Source organism: Girardinichthys multiradiatus, chromosome 7, assembly GCF_021462225.1.
Source record: "Girardinichthys multiradiatus isolate DD_20200921_A chromosome 7, DD_fGirMul_XY1, whole genome shotgun sequence".
NCBI classification, from domain to species: Eukaryota; Metazoa; Chordata; class Actinopteri; order Cyprinodontiformes; family Goodeidae; genus Girardinichthys; species Girardinichthys multiradiatus.
The window spans coordinates 34,824,102-34,848,021 of NC_061800.1; the positions used below are offsets into that span (position 1 = coordinate 34,824,102).

The 23,920-nt window shown below is 38.8% G+C and overlaps 1 protein-coding gene across 1 annotated transcript in view; it reads left to right on the forward strand.

The window, feature by feature from the left end:
• The first annotated feature begins 4,979 nt into the window (after positions 1-4,979).
• Positions 4,980-23,920, forward strand: part of LOC124871493 (ephrin type-A receptor 6-like) — a 286,960-nt gene continuing 268,019 nt past the window's right edge. Inside the window, exons 1-2 of the mRNA XM_047370840.1 lie at positions 4,980-5,577; positions 23,632-23,696. Coding sequence (XP_047226796.1) covers positions 5,502-5,577; positions 23,632-23,696 — 141 coding nt within the window. The 5' untranslated portion in view covers positions 4,980-5,501. The remainder of the gene's footprint in view (positions 5,578-23,631; positions 23,697-23,920) is intronic.

Genomic DNA, 23,920 nt, shown 5'->3' on the forward strand with positions numbered 1-23,920 from the left:
TCTGTGCCCCAGCATGTTTACACAATGTGCCACGCAAAGTTGTTGGCAGCTGCTCAGCATTGTTTTGGTGATTGGCTGGCAGCTAAGTGATGGTGACGGACTGTGATGTTGATGTATTTACCTCCTCTGTGCTGACAGGAAGCTGTTCCTACATCCTGATTGACTGGGCTTCATCTCAGTAGCCAGCGCTGCTTTGTTTAACCGGGTTAAAGTGGGGAGGGTTTGCTTACTCACTCAATGAGATGTCCATGAAGATAAGAAGAAGACCTTCACTAATCTTGGCTGACATTGGCATCTTGGCAACTCACTGTTGCACAACAAATGATGAATATCAAGTAGAGGTTTTTGTAGATACATTCAGTATAAAATGACTGATCCACATCTCAACAGTTGGGTGTTTAATTATGTGACTGAAACCTTTGCTTCTGATACAAACATGATTATACTTGATGGAGACCAGAAAATACACCTATACATACACCTGGGATTACGATCCAGAAATTTGTCTGAACCTGAAGAAACAAGAAATGTTTAACTAAAAAAATCTACTGATTTGAAAAACTGTCTTGCTCAAAAGCACGATTAGCCTATATTTGTGTTGCTTAGTTACCCACCATGTAAATAGTTTTTGCATGGCAACATTTCTTTGGTATTCTATTGTGGTTTGTTGGTAGCTCACTTAAATTGCTAATTTCACTTGTATTTATTTAGTTTTAAAGGCAACAAGGTGAAAAATAAAGATGGAAGAGCTGTGCCAGTGCTGCATTGATGCTAATGTATTAACAAAATCAGATTGACTGAGGTTTTATTTGGGTTATCCTCACAATAAAACTGTTGAAAAGGTTGCAAGTCAGTTAACAGATGCCAACTGTTTACAGAGTGGCTCAACAGATGTTGCTTGCAGTTGAAAGTGTCAAAGACAGTTGACGTGCTCTTCTGCAAAAGCCATCATGCACACAGACTCAGAAAATTTAAGCCCAGGAGAGAAATTACAATCTGTCTCAGAGCTGAAAAAAATGATTTATTTATTTCTTTTTACATGTGTGCCTAAAATAAAACAATGCAAAATCACAAACCAGTTCAATAAATGTTTTTAATAGAAACTATATTTCTGTTGCAGTAAAGTAATAGAAAACCAACAGAATCAACAGTCCTGGCATGTACAGTACTGTGCAAAAGTTTTAGGCAGGTGTGAAAAATGCTGTAAATAAAGAATGCTTTCAGAAATATAAAAGATGATTGTTTATTTTTATCAACTTATAAGATGCTAAGTGAGTGAACCCAAACATGCAGCCAAAGACATTAAGAACTATCTTCAGCATAAAAAAGAACAAGAGTTACTGGAAGTCATGGTATGGACCCCACACAGCCCGGATCTCAACATCATGGAGTGTGTGAGATAACATAAAGAGACAGAAGGATGTGAGAAAGCCTACATCCACAGAAAATCTGTGGTTAGTTTTCCAAGATGTTTGGAATAACTTGGCAGCTGAGTTCCTTCAAAAATTGTCTACATCTACAGTTAGGCCTAAAATGATTCCTACTCCTGACAGATTTAGATTTAAAGCATTTTTTCCCCAGTCAAGTTTCCTTTGACTTTGGGAGTAACGTCAACATTTTGGAGTGGCCAAACCCGAATCCCAACTTGAATTCTACAGAGAATCTGTGAAGGGAGCTAAAGATTAGGATGATGGTAAAGAGGCTTGGTGCTCTTCCTCAAAGATAAATTATTAAATACCAGTGCACCCATGCAAAAAGCTTGTCAGCAATTATAACAAGAGTTGGATCCCTTTAATGCTAATAAAAAAATTCCATTGATTATGTTAAGAAAGGTAAATGCTTTTCGACATGCCATTTTCGAGATAAAATACAAAATTTTATTCCAAATTTGACACTCCTTTTACATTGTTTCATTATCTTTTCAGATATGTCTGTCTCATTTCCTATGAGAACCAAACATCTTGATTAAATGAAAAAAACTTAAATCTAAATCTACCAAGGGTATAAATATTTTGGACCTTATCGCAAAAACTACTTCAAAATATATAAAGAGCAGCAATAATTGAAATGCTGCTGAGTTCAAATGATCTCAAATCATTTGAAATGGAAACCAAATCAGAAAGATGTGAAGGAAAACAGAAAACTATGATCTGTATGGCAAGAATAGCTAAAATGACCCACATACCTTCAGTTTGCATAAATCAAAACACTTGAAGAGGTCATTTTGCTTATACCAGGGAGGAAATACTCATGACATCTGTGTTTTAACAAGACAAAAATCCCTAAACACACTTGTGAAAGAACGGCATCTTGATTCCAGACCAACAAGAATAATATTATGGAGTGGCCAGCCCGATCTACAGACCTTAATCCAATGGACAATTTATAGGGTGACATAAAACAAAATCAATCAATTAATAGAAGTTGTGAAATACAGTCCAATCATTCTAGGCTCGAACACCTGCCATATATATGTTGACTCTTGTTGATTTTTTTTATGAAACAGTAGTTATACAACTACATTTTAGATCAGTAAGTCAATCTTCAAGCATTTTTCAGTTTATACATTCAGTTGTTGCAAATAAAAAAATACTGACACTATTTTTCAAATAGCCTTGCATTTTTTGCTCACTTTGCGTACAGTGAAAACAAATTTGATTACTTTTTCTTTGTTTTGCTTTAGAATAAAATTTGCCGTGTTCACAGTGCATAGCATTTGTGGGAATAAAAGCTTTTAACTTCTGCTTTTTTAAAGACTGATTATTTTGAACACTTCTGTATGTCAAGTATTTTTTCTTTGTAATGTTTTTACCACATATGTATGTGTGTTAAATACATAGCTACTATATGTTTATGTATACTATAAATACATAAATACAATACTATATGTGTGTCTATATGACAAATACAGCTTGATGGTTGCTTCATGACTGCTTCTTTTTGCAAAGGACTTAAGGAAGTATAACTCTAGGTAACAGAGGACTTGAAATACCAGAAACAACATATTTCAGGAAAAGAGAAATTTGTTTGGACAACCCTTATCATATAGGACCAACGAAACCTGAGACATATCTAAAAAAAACTATACTCTATGAATTATATTATTAAGTGATTCACTTTCACTGCTAATTATTATTATATTAATATCATATTTTATCTATTTTATACTAGTGTGTATTTTTTTTACTTATATAAACTGGCACAACTATTATTAGGAAAGATTAAATAAATATAAAATAAATACAATATACCATATTAATAAACCATAAATAAAGACCCTTGTGTTCCAAAAGCTTACAGACACCTCTGCGCCAAACAAAGACTGAAACTCTTACCTAAATCATCCCATACTGAATGTTTTAAAATCAGAACATCAGCAGTATTTGACTAATTGCTACACTCCACTAGAGTGGTTTGCATTGGGATCCAGTTCTGCAGATGACGTGGCGGTGGCTCAGTGGTTGAAAGTAGTCGTCTCGCAGTCCGGAAGTTGTGGGTTTGATTTCATCTTTCTCCTGTTACATGTCGATGTGCCTCTGGGCAAAGCACTTAACCGCAAGTTGCCTACCTACCTGTGTAACGGTGTATGAATAAATGTGATTTGGTGAGTGCAGCTCTAGTGTAAAATGCTTTGAGTGATTGGTATGACTGGCTATGTGGGTTCCATCCACTTACTATTCAAATATTTTTTTAGCTACTGCAAAGACAGAAAGACTTGTTACAAAAAGATTGCTCTTGGTATGACAGATGGCCATATCTAAGGGAGTTTTCACACCTACCATGTTTTGTCTACCTTAAACGGACCAGAGTTTTTCCCCCTTGGTCCGGAGTTTTTCTGCAAGTGTGAATACACATAAGCGAACCCTGGTCCTGAGCAAACAAACAGATCGAGACCCACTTTTGGAGATGATTTGGTCCGCTTCCAAATGGACTCTGCGATTTGCTTGTGGTATGAATATGATCAAGCCTTAATCCGACCCAACCACAGGAAAGATAGGCCTTTTTGGACTTTACAAGCCTCTGTGGCAAAAGTTGTGAATAGTGAATGTTGTACTGAAGTCATACCTGCAGCATGCATTTGCAGATGCCATTCCAACATTAGAAATAGAATGTTGCAAAACCTGCTGAATGACTCAATGATTTTGCAGATGCAATAACTGCACAAATATGGAAACCAGGAATGCAGCAAGCATTACTTCCATGATAGTTATCCTCCATTTTCGGGTCTGTGCCCTGTCCCGCCCTAGTAATTTCTGTCCAATGGGAGGAGCGATCGTCACATGACTGGCATTGTTTACAAGTTATAGGCTAGTTAATTTGCATGAAGTACAAAGTGAAACGAACCGCACCAAACGAAAGTCCGCTTTTGGTCCGAACCAAACAAGGGGACCAGTAGACTTTCCTGGTGTGAATACACCTTAAAACTATTTGAGCATTTGAGCACTGCAGGAGCCAATGATAGGTGTGGAAACCATGGCCTGTTGTGACAGGCAGCAGAAAGGAAGATTAAAACAAAACAGGAAAATCTAAAAATAAAACACATAAAGTTGAAACTAAGATAGATTATTACAGAACCACAACAGGACCAGGATGGGTCAGCAATTTTTTATCTTTCAATTTTGGCTGACTACGAGAGAGAGCGTGTGTGCGTTTGAACAATTACAGCTTCCAGCTTTAAATCTTTAGACGTTCAGAAAAGCTAAAATAAAAATAAAATCTTGGAGACAACTTAATGAGAGATCCATACTCCAAGAACTTCTTACCAGCTTTATATTTACCAACCTAAATAATATCTTACATACTATGCAATCATGAATTATTATATTAAACTTTAAAGTGGGGGATCATGCTTAACATTTAGCAGTCTTCAGGAAGCCCTGCATCAGAAGCAATAATTCAAACGCGCACACACAGACACACATGCCATTGCCTTGTCAACTAACCCCCTCTAGTGCCGAGCATCATGCACAGATGCGCGCTGTCGCCCAGCATTGCCTCCGTTGTTGCTGCTGTTCCGTTGCATCCCAATCATTCCTCCGTTCACCTTCCACCATCTCTCTGCAGCAGCGGACCGAGCTGGAGCTGCAGCCGGAGCTGGCAGTCCGCGGCGCGCTGCCGTGCCAAACACACTGTGTCTCCAGTCTGTCACGACTCTGCGTGCATTTAACTGCGTTTTGGTTGTCATTTCGAAACACTAAAGAGGGAAGTGACGTCCGTATAGAATGTACAAAGTTTTTATTTGACAAGTGTTTTTAACCTGCTCAGATGATCTGAGTTCAGTTTAAATATTTTCGGGACTTTATCCAAAAGATCCCCATCAGCGCCGAGCTGCGGCAGCCGCCAGGTAATGAGGATGAACCACCTCTTGTTACGCCGCACGGCCATTCGCTCCGCACGGGATCAACTATAAGGACCAGAACCCGTGGATCTAAAGGACCCAGAGTCCTTCATCGCTGTTCTAACAACGAAAAGTAAAGCCGCTGGTGAATGCTGCCGCAGACATGAGTTTTGGAAACAGATTCTTCGTTTCACTCTTTCTTGGAATTACGATCAGTCATTTCAGCCGCTGCAATCAAGGTAAGACAGCGCACCACTCTGGGCCACCTGGGTTAGTTTCTGTCCTATTGCATTTTGGTTGTACGGTTCAATTGAACCACTGTTTTAAAGTAGATAGTATTTGAAAGTGGATATTAAGAATTCATTGCTGGGCAGAAAATGAACCTCATGATGCAATCTCCACTGGCAGTTAAAGAAAGTCATCACAAAACTCCTTCAACACAGTCATTGCAAATGCTCACAATATCAGTTAAAGAAGATGTCAATGCATTGTTTCATATCTGAATTAAATATTGCAATCGTTTTTATATACTATTAAAACTATTAAAACAATTTACAGGCTGTCTAGTCAGTTTAAATTTATTGTTGCTCACTTTTGGTAGTCTGCAGATAAATCTATCATGGCAATTTTTTTATTTGAATGCAGACATGATCACAATCCTCAATTCCATAGATTACCTTTAGTTATTTCTTGATCCTTTAAAAGGAAGTGAAAAAAACCTTCACCCTTTTGTTTTTGTAATTCAGATGGAATAACCTTTATTAAACATTATGCATTACTCACACATGCCCAGACACATTGATGGGACTGCCAAAAGATCAAACCTGTGTAAGTCTTTTTTAGTGAATGAGAGCAGACTTTAATGTGTCCCTTTTCCAGCATTAATTCAAAAGTAAATTTTAATGGACTAATAATCAGTTTGTTTACAGAGAATTGATTTATGTGCATCTGAGGTTAAAAATTTATATATGTAAAGTAGAAACCACTACATTAATTTTTCATAAAGTATAAAAAAACCACTTGCTTGTCTTTGTGTGTTCCTGCACATGTACCCCCACCTGCCATACAGCTGTATCAGAAAGGTTTAAAATAGTTCTATTGATTGTGTGGAGAGAGCACTGTGGGATCTGCCCCCCAGGTTATATTTTATTGTTCTCTGTGTTCAATAAGAGCGATGCTACTCCCTGTTCTCTTAGACAGCTGCTACATAACAGCCTCACTGTGTGTTTTTCACTGCCGCAGATTGAATGATTGAACTCATGTCTGCTTACAGTTGTAGTTTAGTCCTTCATATTGACTGGTACGGGACCTCAAGTGGCACAATTGTAGTCGCTGTCCACCACAGAAAGTAATGCGGCTCAGTTGGAAAATAAAAAGCTAAAACTCAAAACAGAGTTTTCAAAACAGAAGGCAATAATTTGATGTAGGTTTTCGGCAGAGCCAGACCTAAGGTTTATGGGGCCCTAAGCAGAATTTAATTTGTGGCCCCCATTCCATTTTACATTATTTCTTAAAAATATCCCTGTAAATAAATTTTGGAAAATTGTATTAAATTATTAATTTGGGTTTTGCAGTCATGATGTTTTATCAGGAAAGAAATGAAAGAACTGTTATTTACTTGTTGATGAGGTTGCAGTTGCAAGGTGCATAAAATGTGACTAGTTGCTTTTTGTATAATCACATAATAAAAGTTACATTTGTAAGGTTTTTTAAATCCTGAATACAGTTCACTTTTAAGGTTGCAAGAATTTGAAATATCCTAAAAGTAGCTATGGATAAATCCATGCAGTAAAGGTTTATGGATTCCTGGAAAAAAAGTAACTAAGAATTGAAATTTTTGAGATCTTCTGTGTGATAAATCGTTTGCCTCATGGGGGACCCAGCTGGCCTGCTGCTCAGTTTACTTATTCCTTGGGCCTTCTCTGATTTTAGGCTTGTGCATGTATAAGACTCTTGGGGTACAATATCCTTCAATTAAAATACCACAGTTTTACAGTACCACCATATTTATGAAAACATTTAAAATAACAATACATAATAAATTTTATTTAAAACAGAAAAAACAACCAGTATTACTACTACTGCCCAGAATAATACAACATATAACTTAACATCTACAATAATGTTTTCTGTAACATTTAGTTATTTTTGTGAATTTTGAACTGAGACATGGTTTCAACACCATGACTTTGAACTATTGGTACTGTATGATGAAAACTTTAGAGGTTTTAAAAATATATGTTTTGAAGCCATGGTTTACATTGATACCAGAACCCATCCAAGTCCAGAACATTTACATGTATTAGCACAGTTTTTTTCTGTTACTTTTTTTTGTCATTTTACAAATTGCGGGAACAATATTGTGTTGGATTTTTACAGCTTCAAAGCTGTTGAAAAGCTTTTCTCACTTACTTTTAGAAAAACATCTGAAACACATGTTTTACTTGCTCGGCTACAGTATAGACCGTGTTAAGTCTGTAGGCTGGGGACAGATCCCAACTCTATCACAGAGCAGCAAAATTCAGGGGTTTCGGATCCGTACTTTCTAACAAAGACAAGCTGAACTGCAGAGATTGGGGATTTCACAGACAAAATGGTCAAATTGTTGGCTGCTGGAAGAACAATAAAAACCAATCACTTTTTGCTTCTTGCTTGTGTGCCTCCTGACTGAACAACATATCCGTCACCTGCGCCCAACAGGGACTGCAGACAGTTATTAACAAAGCTCTACTCACTCAAGGCTGAACAAGCCTGTGCTCCCCACTAACAGATCTGCTCCTCTTTACATCACTATTTACCAGTTTGCCAGCCTTGTTAAGTCAGCGATGATGGTGATGACTGTAATGTTGCATCTGTTTTGCAGAATTATTTTTGTTTGTTTTCAATCAGAGCTAAACCAGGTGATAATGTTTAGTTCCAAACTTCTAACAGAGCTCAAACATTCATTTGTTTGTCTGTTCCATCATTTATTATTTAATTTTTGCAGATAAGATCCAGTTAGTAATCTGCGTCAAACAACTGCCCTAGATTTGAATGAATGAATGAATGAATAAATAAATAATTAAATAAATGTTTGCATTGATTTAGGCAGATGTCTGATTAAAGCTTGTTCTTACAAAGCCGAATATAGCTGAGTACAGCTATAACCATCACTAGATGAAGGAGATATTCACAATAAGCATGAAGTCAAAGAAAATCAATCAACCAGCGAAGCCAGATCTGCCTCAAAGTGTTACCTGTGCACCTTTCACTTCGCCGACATGCACATGCAGGTTTATATATTTGTATGATCAGTTTTTAGGATACATGTGGAACATTCTTACTGATTCCAGTATTTTGCCAGTTTATTTTCACTCCAGTTATCTTTACAGCAAAACCTAATCGCTGCTACTCCCTGTCATATCATCTAGTTTAATAAACTGTGGTAGAATAACGCTGATTCTCATGGAACAGTAAACGTATTGGGGAGGTTGTTTATTTTCATGCAAAAGTTTGCTTTTGTCGCTGGTGTTTTATTTTTATTGATTTGAACTTGGAGGAGCATGGAGGTGCTGTGGTCAGCTCTGCGAAAGTAACCATTTATTATATTGCTGGTCAGCTGGGGGGGCTGCCTTTGTAAAGTTTGTATGCTCATTCCATTTTATTTTCTGTTTTAGCTGCTCCTCCTTTGTCCAGAAATACAGAAAGTGGTTGAATAGTCTTTTTGAGATGGAAGTTTTAAGAGTAAAATGGCTGATCTTAATTCTGTATAATGTTGAAAAAAATGAACACTGGAGAACCCCTTTTTTAAGCATGGAGAACATGACAATTCACCTCCACAGTTCTTTTTTTTACCATAACTTTCAAAGCAAAAACCTCTTCTTTTTTATACAGTTTATCACTGTGTTATATCTTTACTATGTATATATAAAATTTCTGTTTTTTTTCTTACGATTTCTCCTAAACTCAGGAAACTTTCTGACAAGTCAAAGAAATGTGCTACATAAAAGACTGGGGAATATATTTCTTAGATTTTTGCCTTTCAGGTTAAAAAGCTATTCAAACATGACTGTGTTCTGTGTGAGGATGCAAGGTTGTCTGGCTTTTTGTTAGTCTTTAAAGTCACGAAGAAGATGTGTTTTTATTAAATACATCTTTAACTTTTTAATCATCATTCACTTGTCTGAGGTGCTCAATCTTTAATATGCAGAATGTTCTACATTTAAACTTTAGAAATTATAAAAAAAAACTTAAACAGATAATTTATTGTTAATGTTCTGAAAATAAGCCGGGCATTTTGTGATGACATATTTACAATGGCTGCACAGTTGTGTAGTTTGTAGCACTGTTGCCTTGCAAGAAGAAGGTATTTTTTGACATAAAAAGCATTTTGCATGTAGGTAAACTATACTTTTGTCTGTTCTGAGCAGAGCACCTTCTTCCACTTGTTTGCTGTGCCCCACATGGCTTGTTTTAAACTGCCAACAGGATTTTTTATGATTTCCTTTCAACAGTAGTCTTCTTGTTGCTGCTGAGAGGTCAAGTTTGGGGAAGGGACTAATGGTTATCCTGCTGACGGATTCTCACACCTTCTCCAGAGTCCTCATGGGCATCTTGGCTGTGTCTCTGATAATTGCTCTCCTTGCTTAACCTGCCTGCTTCAAGTGGATGACCTTGGCAGGTTTTCAGTTGTACCAAAACATCCATCCATCCATCCATGGTCTTTTGCTTATCTGGTGTCGGGTTGCTGGGGCAGCAGCCTAAGCAGAGAGACCCAGACTTCCCTCTCCCCAGCCACTTGGGCCAGCTCGTCCGGGGGAATGCCAAGGCATCTTCCTCTGGCCCTCCTCCCGGTGGGACATGCCCGGAACTCCTCACCAGGGAGGCGTCCAGGAGGCATCCTAACCAGATGCCCGAGCCACCTCAACTGGCTCCTCTCGATGTGGAGAAGCAACGGCTTTACTCTGATTCCCTCCCGGATGACCAAGTTTCTTACCCTATCTCTAAGGGAGAGCCCAGACATCCTGCGGAGGAAACTCATTTGGCTGCTTGTATCCGTGATCTCATTCTTTCGGTCATGACCCAAAGCTCATGACCATAGATGAGGGTAGAAACGTAGATCAACCGGTAATCGAGAGCTTCGCTTTTTGACTCAGCTCTCTCTTCACCACGACAGACTGGTACAGCGCCTGGATCACTGCTGACGCAGCACCAATCCATCTATCGATCTCACACTCCATTTTTCCCTCATTTGTGAACAAGACCCCAAGATACTTGAACTCCTCCAGGACCCTGCGGGGGGTGTAGAGCTTGTCCAGTGCTCCACGGCCAGAATGAAAACCACACTGCTCTTTCTGAATCCGAGGCTCGACTATCCAATGGACCCTCCCCTTCTGAACCCCTGAATAGACCTTGCCAGGCATGCTTAAGAGTGTGACTCCCCTAAAGTAGGAATACACGCTACGGTCCCCTTTTTTAATAGGGGAACCACCACCCCGGTCTGCCAATCCAGTGGAACTGCCCCTGATGTCCACACGATGCTGCAGAGTCGCATTAGCAAACACAACCCTACAACATCCAGAGCCTTAAGAAACTCCGGGCGAATCTCATCCACCCTCAGCAGCACACCCTCGCCACTGTAAACTGTGCAGAGTTTGTGAGGTGCCGGATGGTGGACCAGAATTGCTTCAAAGCCGTACGGAAGTCGTTTTACATGGCCTCTCCAAACTCCTCCCACGCCAGAGTTTTTGCCTCAACAACCACCCGAGCTGCATGCCGCTTGGACCGCCGGTACCTATCAGCTGCTTCTGGAGTCCCACAGGCCAAAAAGACCCGATAGGACTCCTTCAGCCTGACAGCATCCCACACCGCCGGTGTCCACCAGCGGGTTCGAAGATTGCCACCACGACAGGCACCAACAACCTTGCGACCACAGCTCCGGTAACCCGCCTTGGCAATGGAGGCACGGAATATGGCCCACTTGGTCTCAATGTCCCCCACCTCCCCCAGAACGTGTTTAAAGCTCTCCCGGAAGTGGGAGTTGAAGCTCCGGCTTACGGGAGACTCCGCCAGGGGTTCCCAGCAGACCTTCAAGATCCATTGGGGTCTGCCAGGTCTGACCGGCATCCTCCCCCACCATCGGGACCAGCTCACCACCAAGTAGTCCGCTCCCCTCTTCACCCGAGTGTCCAAGACATGCGGCCGCAGATCAGATGACATGACGACAAAGTCGATCATCGAACTGCGGCCTAGGGTTTCCTGGTGCCAATAGCACATACGGACACCCTTATGCTTGAACATGGTGTTAGTTATGGACAATCCATGATGAGCACAGAAGTACAATAACAAAACACCACTCGGGTTCAGAACAGGAAGGCAATTCCTCCCAACCACAACCCTCCAGGTCTCACTGTCATTGTCAACGTGAGCGTTGAAGTCCCCAAGCAGAACCAGGGAGTCCCCCTTGCTTTTACAAAGCACACTACACAAATCTGTACCTAAACAAATCTTTGGAATTTTGACTTTGAGTATTTTGAAGTGTATGAATTGGTTGGATATGTTTACTACACATTTTGATGCTTTAGCAAGCTTCGCTGCAATATTTTTCAATAAAAATGTTTATTTAAAAACCCAACTGTGAATATTGCCTCATTTGCGTATTGCTGTTGACTACTGTATTAAAAATGCATGTTTTAAGCTTTTCACTGAATTTGATCTGTGTGGGTAAATTTCGTTGCAAGGTAAGCTGTGATTTGAGTGCTGCTGTTTGTATTTGATTCCTGATAGAAATCATCTGGGCCTTTATTAATCATAGAGAAATTAAGTTTTCTGTTTCTAAACCCTTTATTTACGCTGACTAAAGGCTCTGCAGCAGTATGAAAAAAAATAAAAAAAATAAAAAATAAAATATATATATGTATATATTAGTGTTACTCTGGTTATATAAACATCTGTCCTTTTTCATCTCCCTAAATAAAGACGGGTTTCTGGCCCAGTTGCAGTATGTAGAGACAAGCCCAGGGATCTCTCTCCTGTATATATATGAATAATATTATTTCACATTTAATGTGAAAAAATAAATTGATTCTTTTATTGATTCTTAATCTAAGATAGAAGAAAAGTATTCTGACAAACTACAAAACCTGCCCACTTCAATTTATCATTGAGATCCCCCCTTAATATGCTAATTTAGGAAATAATTAAAATTCAATGCACAGCAGAACACCAAAGAGCCCGAACACTTCATGGCCTCCTTTCACAAGTAATGGTATAATGGCCGTCTGGTGATATTATTAGTGGTTGAAATTACTTGCAGATATGTTGACAGGACACTAAGATGTATACCTGTGAATAGAGATTAAGTATTTGACCAGTGACTTATAGCCATGAATTCCCTTCACTTTTTTGGGCTTTAAACACACTTCATTTGGAAATCAGCCACATTATAATATTTCCTTTCCTGCCATTTAATATGTTGTTGGATGTTTGTTTTTGGATCACAGATTGATGAGAGAGAGTGTGTTGAAAATTCTTTCATGCTTGTCAGGTTCCCTCTGTTATGGATAGTTTTCAATTTCACAGCATATCATCTTTTCATCTGTTGAGAGCCCAGTGCTTTGTTTACACCGCTAAATGACAATGTGCAATCCGCAGTGAAGCACTTGCCAAAATCAATTTTTACAATTGTCTGTTTATCAAATGTTGCTGGTTGTCTTTTAACATGGCATGCCGTTTGCTGCTTACTGGAAAGAACATGGAGAGGTGTTGCTAAAAATTAGCTGATGTTACTACCTGTATATATGATATACAATATTTTTTGAATTATATATATTTATGTGCACATTAAGTGTGATACTTCTTTAAAAAAACATATATGGTTGACATGAAGGCCTCCTTTCAGTTTTAAAAGGAAGTGACGTACACACCTGTCGACAGCCCTGACCACCAATTTCAGAACACCAAATTACTGTTCCACTTCAGTTTTACATCAAGTTACACTTTGATAAGCCGTAATTAGGTCTTTTGTTGGGACCGTATAGCTATTTTGGGGTGTTTGTGTGGCCTGCGAGGGGTGTGGACCAGACAGGAGATGTCATCATTCTACTTGAGCTTCATATATTTATGGGCTGGCCAGCACACCTTCTATTTATATCCAACTAGAGGAACTCCCAGGGGACCTGCAGCTCCAGGCAAGGTCTTATGGGTGCCTTGCCCAAAGATAACTATGTAGTGGGAGGATGGATGGATGGATATTTACATGTAGGCAGTTTTAGGCTACACTGGCAATGTTCAGGAGAGCCAAATATATACACTACCAAAGCAGGTGCATGTTCATAAAGACAAGGCTTATGCACAGATTCAGACTAGCTTTTTTAAAAATTTTTTAGAAAAGTTAGTGCTTTAAATCCTGATTGTGCTCAGTTGGTGTGCACTTTTAAAAAGAATACACCTTCATACTGAGCAGTTAAATTAAATTAAATTCAGTTTATTTATATAGCGCCAATTCACAACACATGTTGTCTCAAGGCACTTCACAAAAGTCAGGTACATACATTCCAATTAATCCTAACCATTGAACAGTGCAGTCAGATTCAGTTATTTATTCAAATTGGATAAAAAAGTTTTTCAATCTAAGGAAACCCAGCAGATTGCATCAAGTCAGAGATTTGTAGCAGTCACTTCTCCTGGATGAGCATGTAGCGACAGTGGTTAGTCACTGGTGTTGACTTTGCAGCAATCCCTCATACTGAGCATGCATGTAGCGACAGTGGAGAGGAAAAACTCCCTTTTAACAGGAAGAAACCTCCAGCAGAACCAGGCTCAGTGTGAGTGGCCATCTGCCACGACCGACTGGGGGTTTGAGAGAACAGAGCAGAGACATAAATAGAACACAGAAGCACTGATCCAGGAGTACTTTCCATGGGAAGGAAAAGTAAATGTTAGTGGATGTAGCTCCTTTAGTTGTTTCATCTAGAAAGAAAGAACAGATAAACTTTGAGCCAGTTTTCAAGGTTAGAGTCTGAAAGAGAGCACATACAGTTAGTTACAGTTAAGCTCACTCAATTGCCATGTCTAGGAGAGAAAAAGGGTTAAACACTGAAAGACAGGGTTATGTGGATCATCAGTAGAGGGTGAGCATTAAGTTGTTGCCAGCAGAAGCTTGGACGATTCCCCTCTCCAGAAAGGTGTCACAGGTAGACACAGAGTGTAGCTTCTAGGAAGAGAAAAGAGAGAGAACATAAAGTTAAAAGCTCAAATAACAGCAAATAATGCAAAATTGGAGAGTAGTGTGAGAATGTAGCAAAGAGGGTGAAAGTGGTCATTATGTCCTCCAGCAGCCTAAGCCTATAGCAGCATAACTACAGAGAGATTCAGTTTATTTATATAGCGCTTATTTACAACAATGTTGTCTCAAGGCACCCCACAAAGGGTCCGGAACGGAGCGGGGCCGCCAGGGAGGCCAGACCAAACCACCAAGTGCCAGAGCCCAGTCACCCCAGAACGGGCCATGTGTAGGGGCACTAAGTAAAATAATAAACGGATAAAGTTTGTTCATCTAGAGCCCAATGATGGCCATTGTTATACTAAAAACCACAAGGATTGGGATACCTCTCTCTGTCAGACTGATTATTACCATTGGAAAAGAGAAGGGGTCATACAGGTAGCAGAAATGGAGGGTGTGTTTGTACCTCAACCATAACTGAGCCGATTTAAGCTAAACCTAACTCCCTCCTACTCCATCCAATGTGGAGGGAGGAAGGCAGAGGTAAAAAATAAGGAAGATAGCCTAAGCCACTCTAACTATAAGCTTTATCAAAAAGGAAAGTTTTAAGCCTAGCCTTAAAAGTAGACAGGGTGTCTGCCTCACGGACTAAAACTGGGAGCTGGTTCCACAGGAGAGGAGCCTGATAACTAAAGGATTTGCCTCCCATTCTACTTCTAGAGACTCTAGGAACCACCAGTAAACCTGCAGTCTGAGAACAAAGTGCTCTGTTAGGAACGTATGGAACCATCAGATCTCTGATGTATGATGGAGCTAGATCATTAAGGGCGTTATATGTGTGAAGGAGAATTTTAAATTCTATTCTGGATTTAACAGGGAGCCAATGAAGGGAAGTTAAAATAGGAGAAATATGATCTCTCTTTTTAATTTTCATCAGATCTCTTGCTGCAGCATTTTGAATCAGCTGAAGGCTTTTAACTGCATTTTGTGGACATCCTGATAGTAAAGAATTACAATAGTCCAGCCTTGAAGTAACAAATGCATGGACTAGTTTTTCAGCGTCACTCCTGGATAGGATATTTCTAATTCTGGCAATGTTCCGAAGGTGAAAGAAGGAAATCCTAGAAACCTTAGATACCTTTACAATGCAGGAAACCACTCAAGTAATGAGCATGCCAGGAGAATGTTGAAATATCCCAAACACAGCATGGCTGACCTGTTCACATGATGTTTTTAAGCATTGACCCACTCCGCCGAGCTTATATCAGCATTACATTTTAAGGAAGATGACTATACTGACTCATTGTAAGTGGAAAATAATTTGACCTTATGACAAATTTGCTAAAAGTGTTCCTCAGTAACTTAATTTAGTTATTTTTTTATCAATTTTTGACTAGGGAAAATCATAAAGTGCTAGATCAAACAATAATGATGGTAATTAATAAAAGCAAAAAAAAAGTTAATAAATTTACAGAATCCCAGATTACAGTAAATAAACAAAGAATCCAAAAAAGGGTGAAGATTGAAGCGTAAGCCAGTAAATGCCTACCCTTCTCATAAGCTATTGTTGTGCAACAGGTTTGGTTTAACTATAAATAACAATAAATAAGTGCCAAAAGCAATTATTAAAAAAGTCATCAAAATAGTTAATGCTGTGCATTGTGGGATTCACCAACCTCTTTTGTTGTTTGTGTGTAGTTCCCACCTTCAGAATCAGAATCAGAATCAGAAAAGCTTTATTGCCAAGTACGGTTTTGGACATACAAGGAATTTGTTTTGGCGTAGTCGGTGCAATAAAATACAAATTAAACAGTACAAACATATCTACAATATAATATAAATATAAGTGCACAGTTTTAAGTGAGTGAGAGTAAATATAGAGCAGTATAAGATGCAAGAGCAATACAACAGTGCAGGTGATCATTGTGCAAGTAAGCAGGAGTCCAAGCTGAGCGTTAATGTAACGCATAGAGTTACAGGTTACAGGTGTCCTGTCAGCAAAAAAAGGGGGGGTGTGGGGGAAAGGGAGAATGTCAGGGTGGTTTCCGGGCTTTGTTAACCAGGCTGGTGGCAGATGGGAAAAAACTGTTCTTGTGGCGTGAGGTTTTGGTCCGGATGGACCGCAGCCTCCTGCCAGAGGGGAGAGTCTCAAAGAGTCTGTGACCGGGGTGGGAGGGATCAGCCAGAATCTTCCCGGCCCGCTTCAGGGTCCTGGAGGTGTACAGTTCCTGGAGCGACAGTAGACTGCAGCCAATCACCTTCTCAGCAGACCGAATGACACGCTGCAGCCTGCCCTTATCCTTGGCTGTAGCAGCGGCGTACCAGATGGTGATGGAGGAGGTGAGGATGGACTCAATGATGGCTGTGTAGAAGTGCACCATCATAGTCTTTGGCAGGTTGAATTTCTTCAGCTGCCGCAGGAAGAACATCCTCTGCTGGGCTTTCTTGATGAGGGAGCTGATGTTTGGCTCCCACTTGAGATCCTGGGAGATGATGGTTCCCAGGAAGCGGAAAGATTCCACAGTGTCAATTGTGGAGTCACAGAGGGTGATGGGGGCAGGTGGGGCTGGGTTCTGCCTGAAGTTCACAACCATCTCCACTGTCTTTAGAGCGTTGAGCTCAAGGTTGTTCTGGCTGCACCAGTCCAACAGATGGTCCACCTCCCATCTGTATGCGGACTCGTCACCATCAGAGATGAGTCCGATCAGGGTGGTGTCGTCCGCAAACTTCAGAAGCTTGACAGACTGGTGACTGGAGGTGCAGCTGTTGGTGTACAGGGAGAAGAGCAGAGGAGAGAGAACACAGCCTTGGGGGGAACCGGTGCTGATGGTCAGGGAGTCAGAGACGTGCTTCCCCAGCCTCACGCGCTGCTTCCTGTCAGACAGGAAGTCAGTGATCCACCTGCAGGTGGAGTCGGGCACACTCAGCTGGGAGAGCTTCTCCTGTAGCAGAACTGGGACGATGGTGTTGAAGGCAGAGCTGAAATCCACAAACAGGATCCTGGCGTAGGTTCCTGTGGAGTCCAGGTGCCGGAGGATGAAGTGTTCCCTCCTATGGCTGTGCCCAATACTGTCATTTGTATTTCTAATAATTAAAAGAAATATTCAGATTTGTCCACTTTTAAACCAAAACTTTTATACTGCAATATTAACAAAATAGACATAAACCTGTAAAAAATTTAAATCACAATTTTACCTGAAAATTAGCATTAGCTCTGTAGCCACTGCTACAGGCTATAACAAAATTATTAATAACAACTTGGGAAAGAATTTTTGCAGTGATTTGCTAATGATTTTGCTTTAATTCTGGCAAACAATGGCAAACAAATTAATTTGAGAAGGATTGCTTATAGTCCGAGAGGCAGCCAGTTATTTGTAAAGTGTATAAAGGAACAGTCTGATGTAAACACAATATTTACATCAGATTTAAAAACTGGTTGTATCTAATATATGAAATTTTGCTATCTGTATTGATATGAGTCAGTCCCATTAGTCAATGTTGTTTCCTTGCACTTCTGAAATGCGGGGTTACAATTAGAGGTAGTCAACTATGCTGGTTCTGAAAAGTTGAAATTCCTTTCTGTTCTTTCCTTTTTGTGACAGTTATTCAATGTGATTACGAATAATCCGAGAGTAACTCATGTGACCTGTGGTAGTTTGCATACATTTTTGTTAATCTCACAGATGGCAAATACTTGGTTATCTACAGCCACGTAGTGGCCTGCAACAACAGAAAACTCATTGTCTTTATTACATCTTTTCGGCACCAAATCAGACTTTATTTTCATGTTATTGGGCAACAGTAGTATAGAGATATGTAAGAGTATATAAAACAGACAACAACAATAAAAACTGAGGTAGGTATCCTATTGTAACTATTAGTGGTTAAGTCATAACCACCACTGTTTTTACTGTCAGTTAAATAAAAAGGTTTGGGATTCAGAAGTGTTTAATTTCAAAGCAAAACCTTAAATGTGTCTTTCTTCTAAAAACTTTTTGGTCGAGATTTTTCTGTTGATAAAATAGGTAAAAACATATTGTAAACATCAGCAGATGTTTGTATGTAGTAAATTCTACTTTATAAGTATAACATTACTCTTACTCTGGTGCATAACATGGCTTATTATAAGACATTTGGTTCTTTTCCAGTAACTGTGCTGCTTACCTGCCCACGGTAGCCTAATAGTAACGATTAACAGCACTGGCAGCATCAACTGGTCCAACAGCCTGCCAGTGATACTGACAGGGCACAGACCTGTCATCAGTGGGGGAGAAAGAGAGACACAGAAATGCTAGAACAACCAGCCAATAGAGGAAATATTAAACTAGCATTACAGAGAGGCTGTGGTTGGAGGACAAAACGATCAGCATGAAGTCTGTTCTTGCTGTGCTGGACAGGACAGTCAATCAATAAAATAATCTGCTGCAATTTCATATAGATCAATGTCCATTTTCTACACCTGATCTCATACTGCTATAACAGCATGGGTCATTAAAAGCTCTCAGTTGCTGTTCTGAAGAGATAGCTTACTTTATGGTTAAATGTGTGGTGTATAATATCAGCCGTTACTCATGATTTGATGTGCTTTTTGTTTTTAATGCTTCTGTCTGAAAAAAAAAGTGTGCAGGTAACATGAGATGTAAAGCTAACACAGCTGCAATATCCACAAATATTTGGCTCTCTTTTTAAAACCTTTGTGTTGGTTTTAAAATGAAATTTAACAGTTTAATAGCTCAATACCCTGAACATATTTTGTCACTTTAAAATAGTTAAAATAGTTATTTTTTCATAAGATATATTAAGGTTTTAAGTGTTAAACTTTTTAGATTCATTTAGAGAAAAATAATCTAGATCAGAAGTTTTATGCGCTAATAAAAATATATTCTTTTTGATAAACCCTCTCAACGCCACATCAGATTACAAAACTGTCACATATGTCAACTTTGTCAATCTTTTTTGACTGTGTTTTAAACCCTTTTCTGCTCCATATTCTCATCATAACTGTCATGTTTAACATATGGATTTTCCTATTTTGCAATATTATAGTAATGTTATATTGAAAGCTTAGGGAGAACATATTTATATCTCACCACTAGCCCCAGTTTTAATCCCAATTTTTCAAGTTAAGATATGTTTTGGAATACCTTCTTGGACACACCAGGGGTTCTCACTCTATTACGCAACTCATAGCCTTTTCTCCTTCCTGCATATGTCAGTAGGTTTTTGGATTGAGGAACAGTGCGCACGTTTTGAAGGAAATATATTTTGATGGGAACATATTTTGAAGAACATAGTTTGAAGGGAAAAGGTTTTAATATTTGAACATCTGCTCTTCAGACAATCAGTACATTTATTTATATCTAGCATAAAATATATATATATATTCACAAAGATCACATCAGGCTTGCATGTAGAGCACATTAAAGACTTTAAGCAAGTAGGTTTATAATTTTTATTGATTATTGCACTGAGCCAAGCTGATTAAAATTATAAGGGAGGTTTCTGTGTCCCAGCCATCAGTTTTAACCTTTATGTGGAAAGGGAAACACAATCAGGACTTCATTTTGTAAACAGTTTGATACAATGCAGGTCGGACATTCTTTGTACAGTGTTGTGCACCAAGAACCATGTTGTCCTATGCAGGTATTATAATCTGGTGCATAACTCCATGCACATACACTATATTGCCAAACGTATTTGTCTACTTTTACATTTACATGAACTTTGATGACATCCTTTTCTTTATCAATGAGGTCCGATTTGTTGATGGACCCAGCATTGCCAGCAATAGCAACTTTAACTATTCAGCAAACATCTTCCACAAGGTTTGAGGAGTGTATTTATAACTAGATGAGAAAACCAGGATTGCAGCCTCTGCTCTAATTCTTCCCCAAGGTATTCAGGAAGGCTGAGGTCAGGACCAGTGTGCAGGTCGGTCAAGTTTCTCCTCACCAAACTTTACACACCTGCAGCCATGGAAGTGATTGGAACTCTGGAATTCATTGATTTGGCAATGGGACTCAATACTTTTGGCAATATAATGTATCTCTGTGAGTGCATTCAAAAGGAATTATGCATAAAATTTAAAATATTTGTTTTTTACTGATGACTGAGGTGATTATACATTGCTCTGAAACCTGCTTTTTTGTTTGTTTGTTTGTTTTTGTAACTATTGTATAACACTGCTGTAAAATCTCCACCATCCACATGTCTAGGTTTCCTTTTGACAATATGGAAAATAAATATTACATTTGAACTGCAACCTGTGGCTGACCAGATACTACTTTTTTGTTATCTGTGGCACACAAATTGGGTTTTATTGTACCACCCCAGTGAGTAGGTCCTTGAGTCATCTCTGTCAAACAGGTGCAATCAGAGGCGATTACTGATTTGTGGGAGATACAAATTTAAAAATATCTTCCTTAGACACACACATAATATTTTTTGACATTTGTTTTGGTAAATCATCACAATAGCAGCCTTATCGAAACACACACCTTTGGCTAGTTTTCTTTTAAGCAGTTATTTCACAGTAATAATGTTGGAGATTTATTTTAGAAAAAACTATGACTAGTAAAAATCAGTTAGTATAATTAGCCCCGAGGTCTACTTAGAAAGCTTTAAGTGGACATTCATGACAAACTGACATATACAATCAGGTCATTTAAGAAAAAAATACACATTGAAATAAGTGTTAGTATTGATACTTTGTGAATAACATAGCTATTTTCTTAGAATTACAATCAGGCATTGTTCTGAAAACCTATTGTTTTTTCCATGACTACCTCAAGATGCCATACGCCTTCATATAATTAGAACATCCTATAGGTGTATTGTCACACACACCGTGCACTTGGCTTGTTTGACACGGTGAATAGATGGGCCTCATTTAATATTTATGAATTCTGAAAATGTATCATGGTCTCAGTCTACTGTTTATTCCCTAATGTTGCCACAAGTGAGGTTAAAAACATTTCTATCAGTCCATTGGATATGCTGGCATCTGACTGAGGGTAAATTCAGGGAGCCATGCATACCCCTTTTCACTGTAAATCACTTGTCTCGAGGAGAAATGCTTTCCTCTTGAATTATTAAAATCTACTGTCCTTGAGAGTGAAATATTGACGAGGTTGGAAATATTTTCCACATCAGAACTGCATTGCTTTTGTTAAACAGTTGTAAAATGGTTAATTTCAGCCAGCAAGGGCTTTTTGTTACAAAAAGATTTTAATTTCTATGATTAAAAAATAGCTTTATTTTCCATATCAGTAGTACAAACCAAACAGACATGACACTTCACTGATTGATGGAACAATAATTATCACTTCACCTTTTGCACCTTTTTGGGCGACAGGGCCTAGTAAATTGCAAGTGAACATTTTGTTCAAGGGCCATCTTGTGATGGCTAGAGACCTGAGTCAGAGAATATTCCTTCACCTGCTGTTCTTGTGGGTTGTATAGTGGTCAGTATATATCAAAAGTAGTATGAAGAAGGTAGAGAGTGAATATGAACTATTGTAACTTAAATTGCTGAAGAAGTAAATGCTGGTTCTGATAGAGATGTGTAAGAATGTTAAGTTCATCACCGTTTGTTGCATATAGGGGTGCAAAGCCACAGAACAATCAGGGAGCTGATGTTGATTTATGGGAAGAAACTTGTGCCATCAGAAACTGAATTTGAATTTCTCAAACTGAATCTGTATTTGTGTAATTTGAAATTAAATGCATTGGTTTGAATTGAATTTCACTAAATTAAAACTGAATTTAATGGTTTCAAACTGACAGTGAAATTAGGCAAACTGAATTTTCAAAACAACAAAATACATTTTCAATGCAAATTAATTCAGTTTCAAACCATTAAATTCAGTTTTCAAACCAATACATTCAGTTTTCTAACCAATAAATTCAGTTTCAAACCATTAAATTCAGTTTCAAATCAATGAATTAGGTTTCAAACCATTAAATTCAGTTTCAGTTAAGTGAAATTCATTTCATACCAATGCATTTAATTTCATATTACACAAATACAGATTCAGTCTGAGAAATTCAAATTCAGTTTCTGATGGCACAAGTTTCTTCCCATATTGATTCCTGTGCACCTCCAGAAGCACCAACAATATATGGTAGCATCAGAATTAGACCACATAGTAATTGAAGAGGGTTGCCTGCTCTTATGACTCATGATTTTCTTTTTAAATCACATGTGAGTGTGTGTCATCCACCTTGGGAACACATGGTACCAGAATGCACCATGGAAGAAAAAAAAGCAAAGAAAAAAGCAAGCTAGCAGAGGCAATATGATGACAGGAATCCTTGGATTCTGCAAATTAATGAATTACTTTGACACGTACTACATAACTGCATAGCCTTTCATAATAACATTCCTTGATGGCTGTGGTCGCTTTCAGCAAAAAAATTAACCCTGCCAGAAGGGGAAAAGTATTTCAGGAATGAGTTGACGAAGCAGAACAACAGTTTTGAGAGAGCATCCAGATTCCCAAGATCTTTGTCTAATAGAACATCTGTGGGATTTTGTGGACAAACAATGGAGGCCACACCTGCTAACATCTTGGTGTCAGATACCACAGGGATCTACTATAGTGAATGTATGCCTTGATGTTAAATGCTTTTTTGGACGTACAATTAGGGCCAATACTTGATTTGGCAGGTGATTATGCATAATGTTATGCTTAATCAATATATAGTGTTTAAAAGGGAATCCTTAGCACAGTAAAATACACATTACCGTGACACAATTGGGCTGATACTGATAAATCTAAGTGATTGCACTACGCCATCAGGCAGCACAGGAGGGGGTTGTTGTTGTGGCTGGCAGAGGAGGGAATAGACTTTTGACAGCAATCTGATTTTAATCCATCTGTCCCCAAAATATGAGGAAAAAATGTTGCCTTCTGTGAAAATGTTCCCAGTCATCTTAATATTGATCCAAGAAACAACTTTTTAATCAGTATAAAAATGTAAAGATTAACACATTTATGACTGCAATTTCAGTTTCAGTGCAACATTTGATGTCTTGTTTATGTTGTCAGATTGCTTACTGTGATGTCTGTCTTTTTCTTTTCTGTTTCAGTTGTGTTGTTAGATACAACATCTGTGCTTGGAGAGCTGGGATGGAAGACATATCCCATAAATGGGGTAAGAACAGCACCTCTGCTTTCATTTGGTTTTACTGTACAGTTTGCCTACTCCAGAACATGGCCACTGCAACATTAATGAGATCAATTAAAGTGATGTGAACACGTCAGAAGCAGTCTTACTGGCCTATTTCATATATGCCTTCTTCTTGCATCACTATCTTCTTTTCACATGGGAAATGTTGTAATTCAGAGACAGATAATGAATCGGTGTCCCTAAGGAAG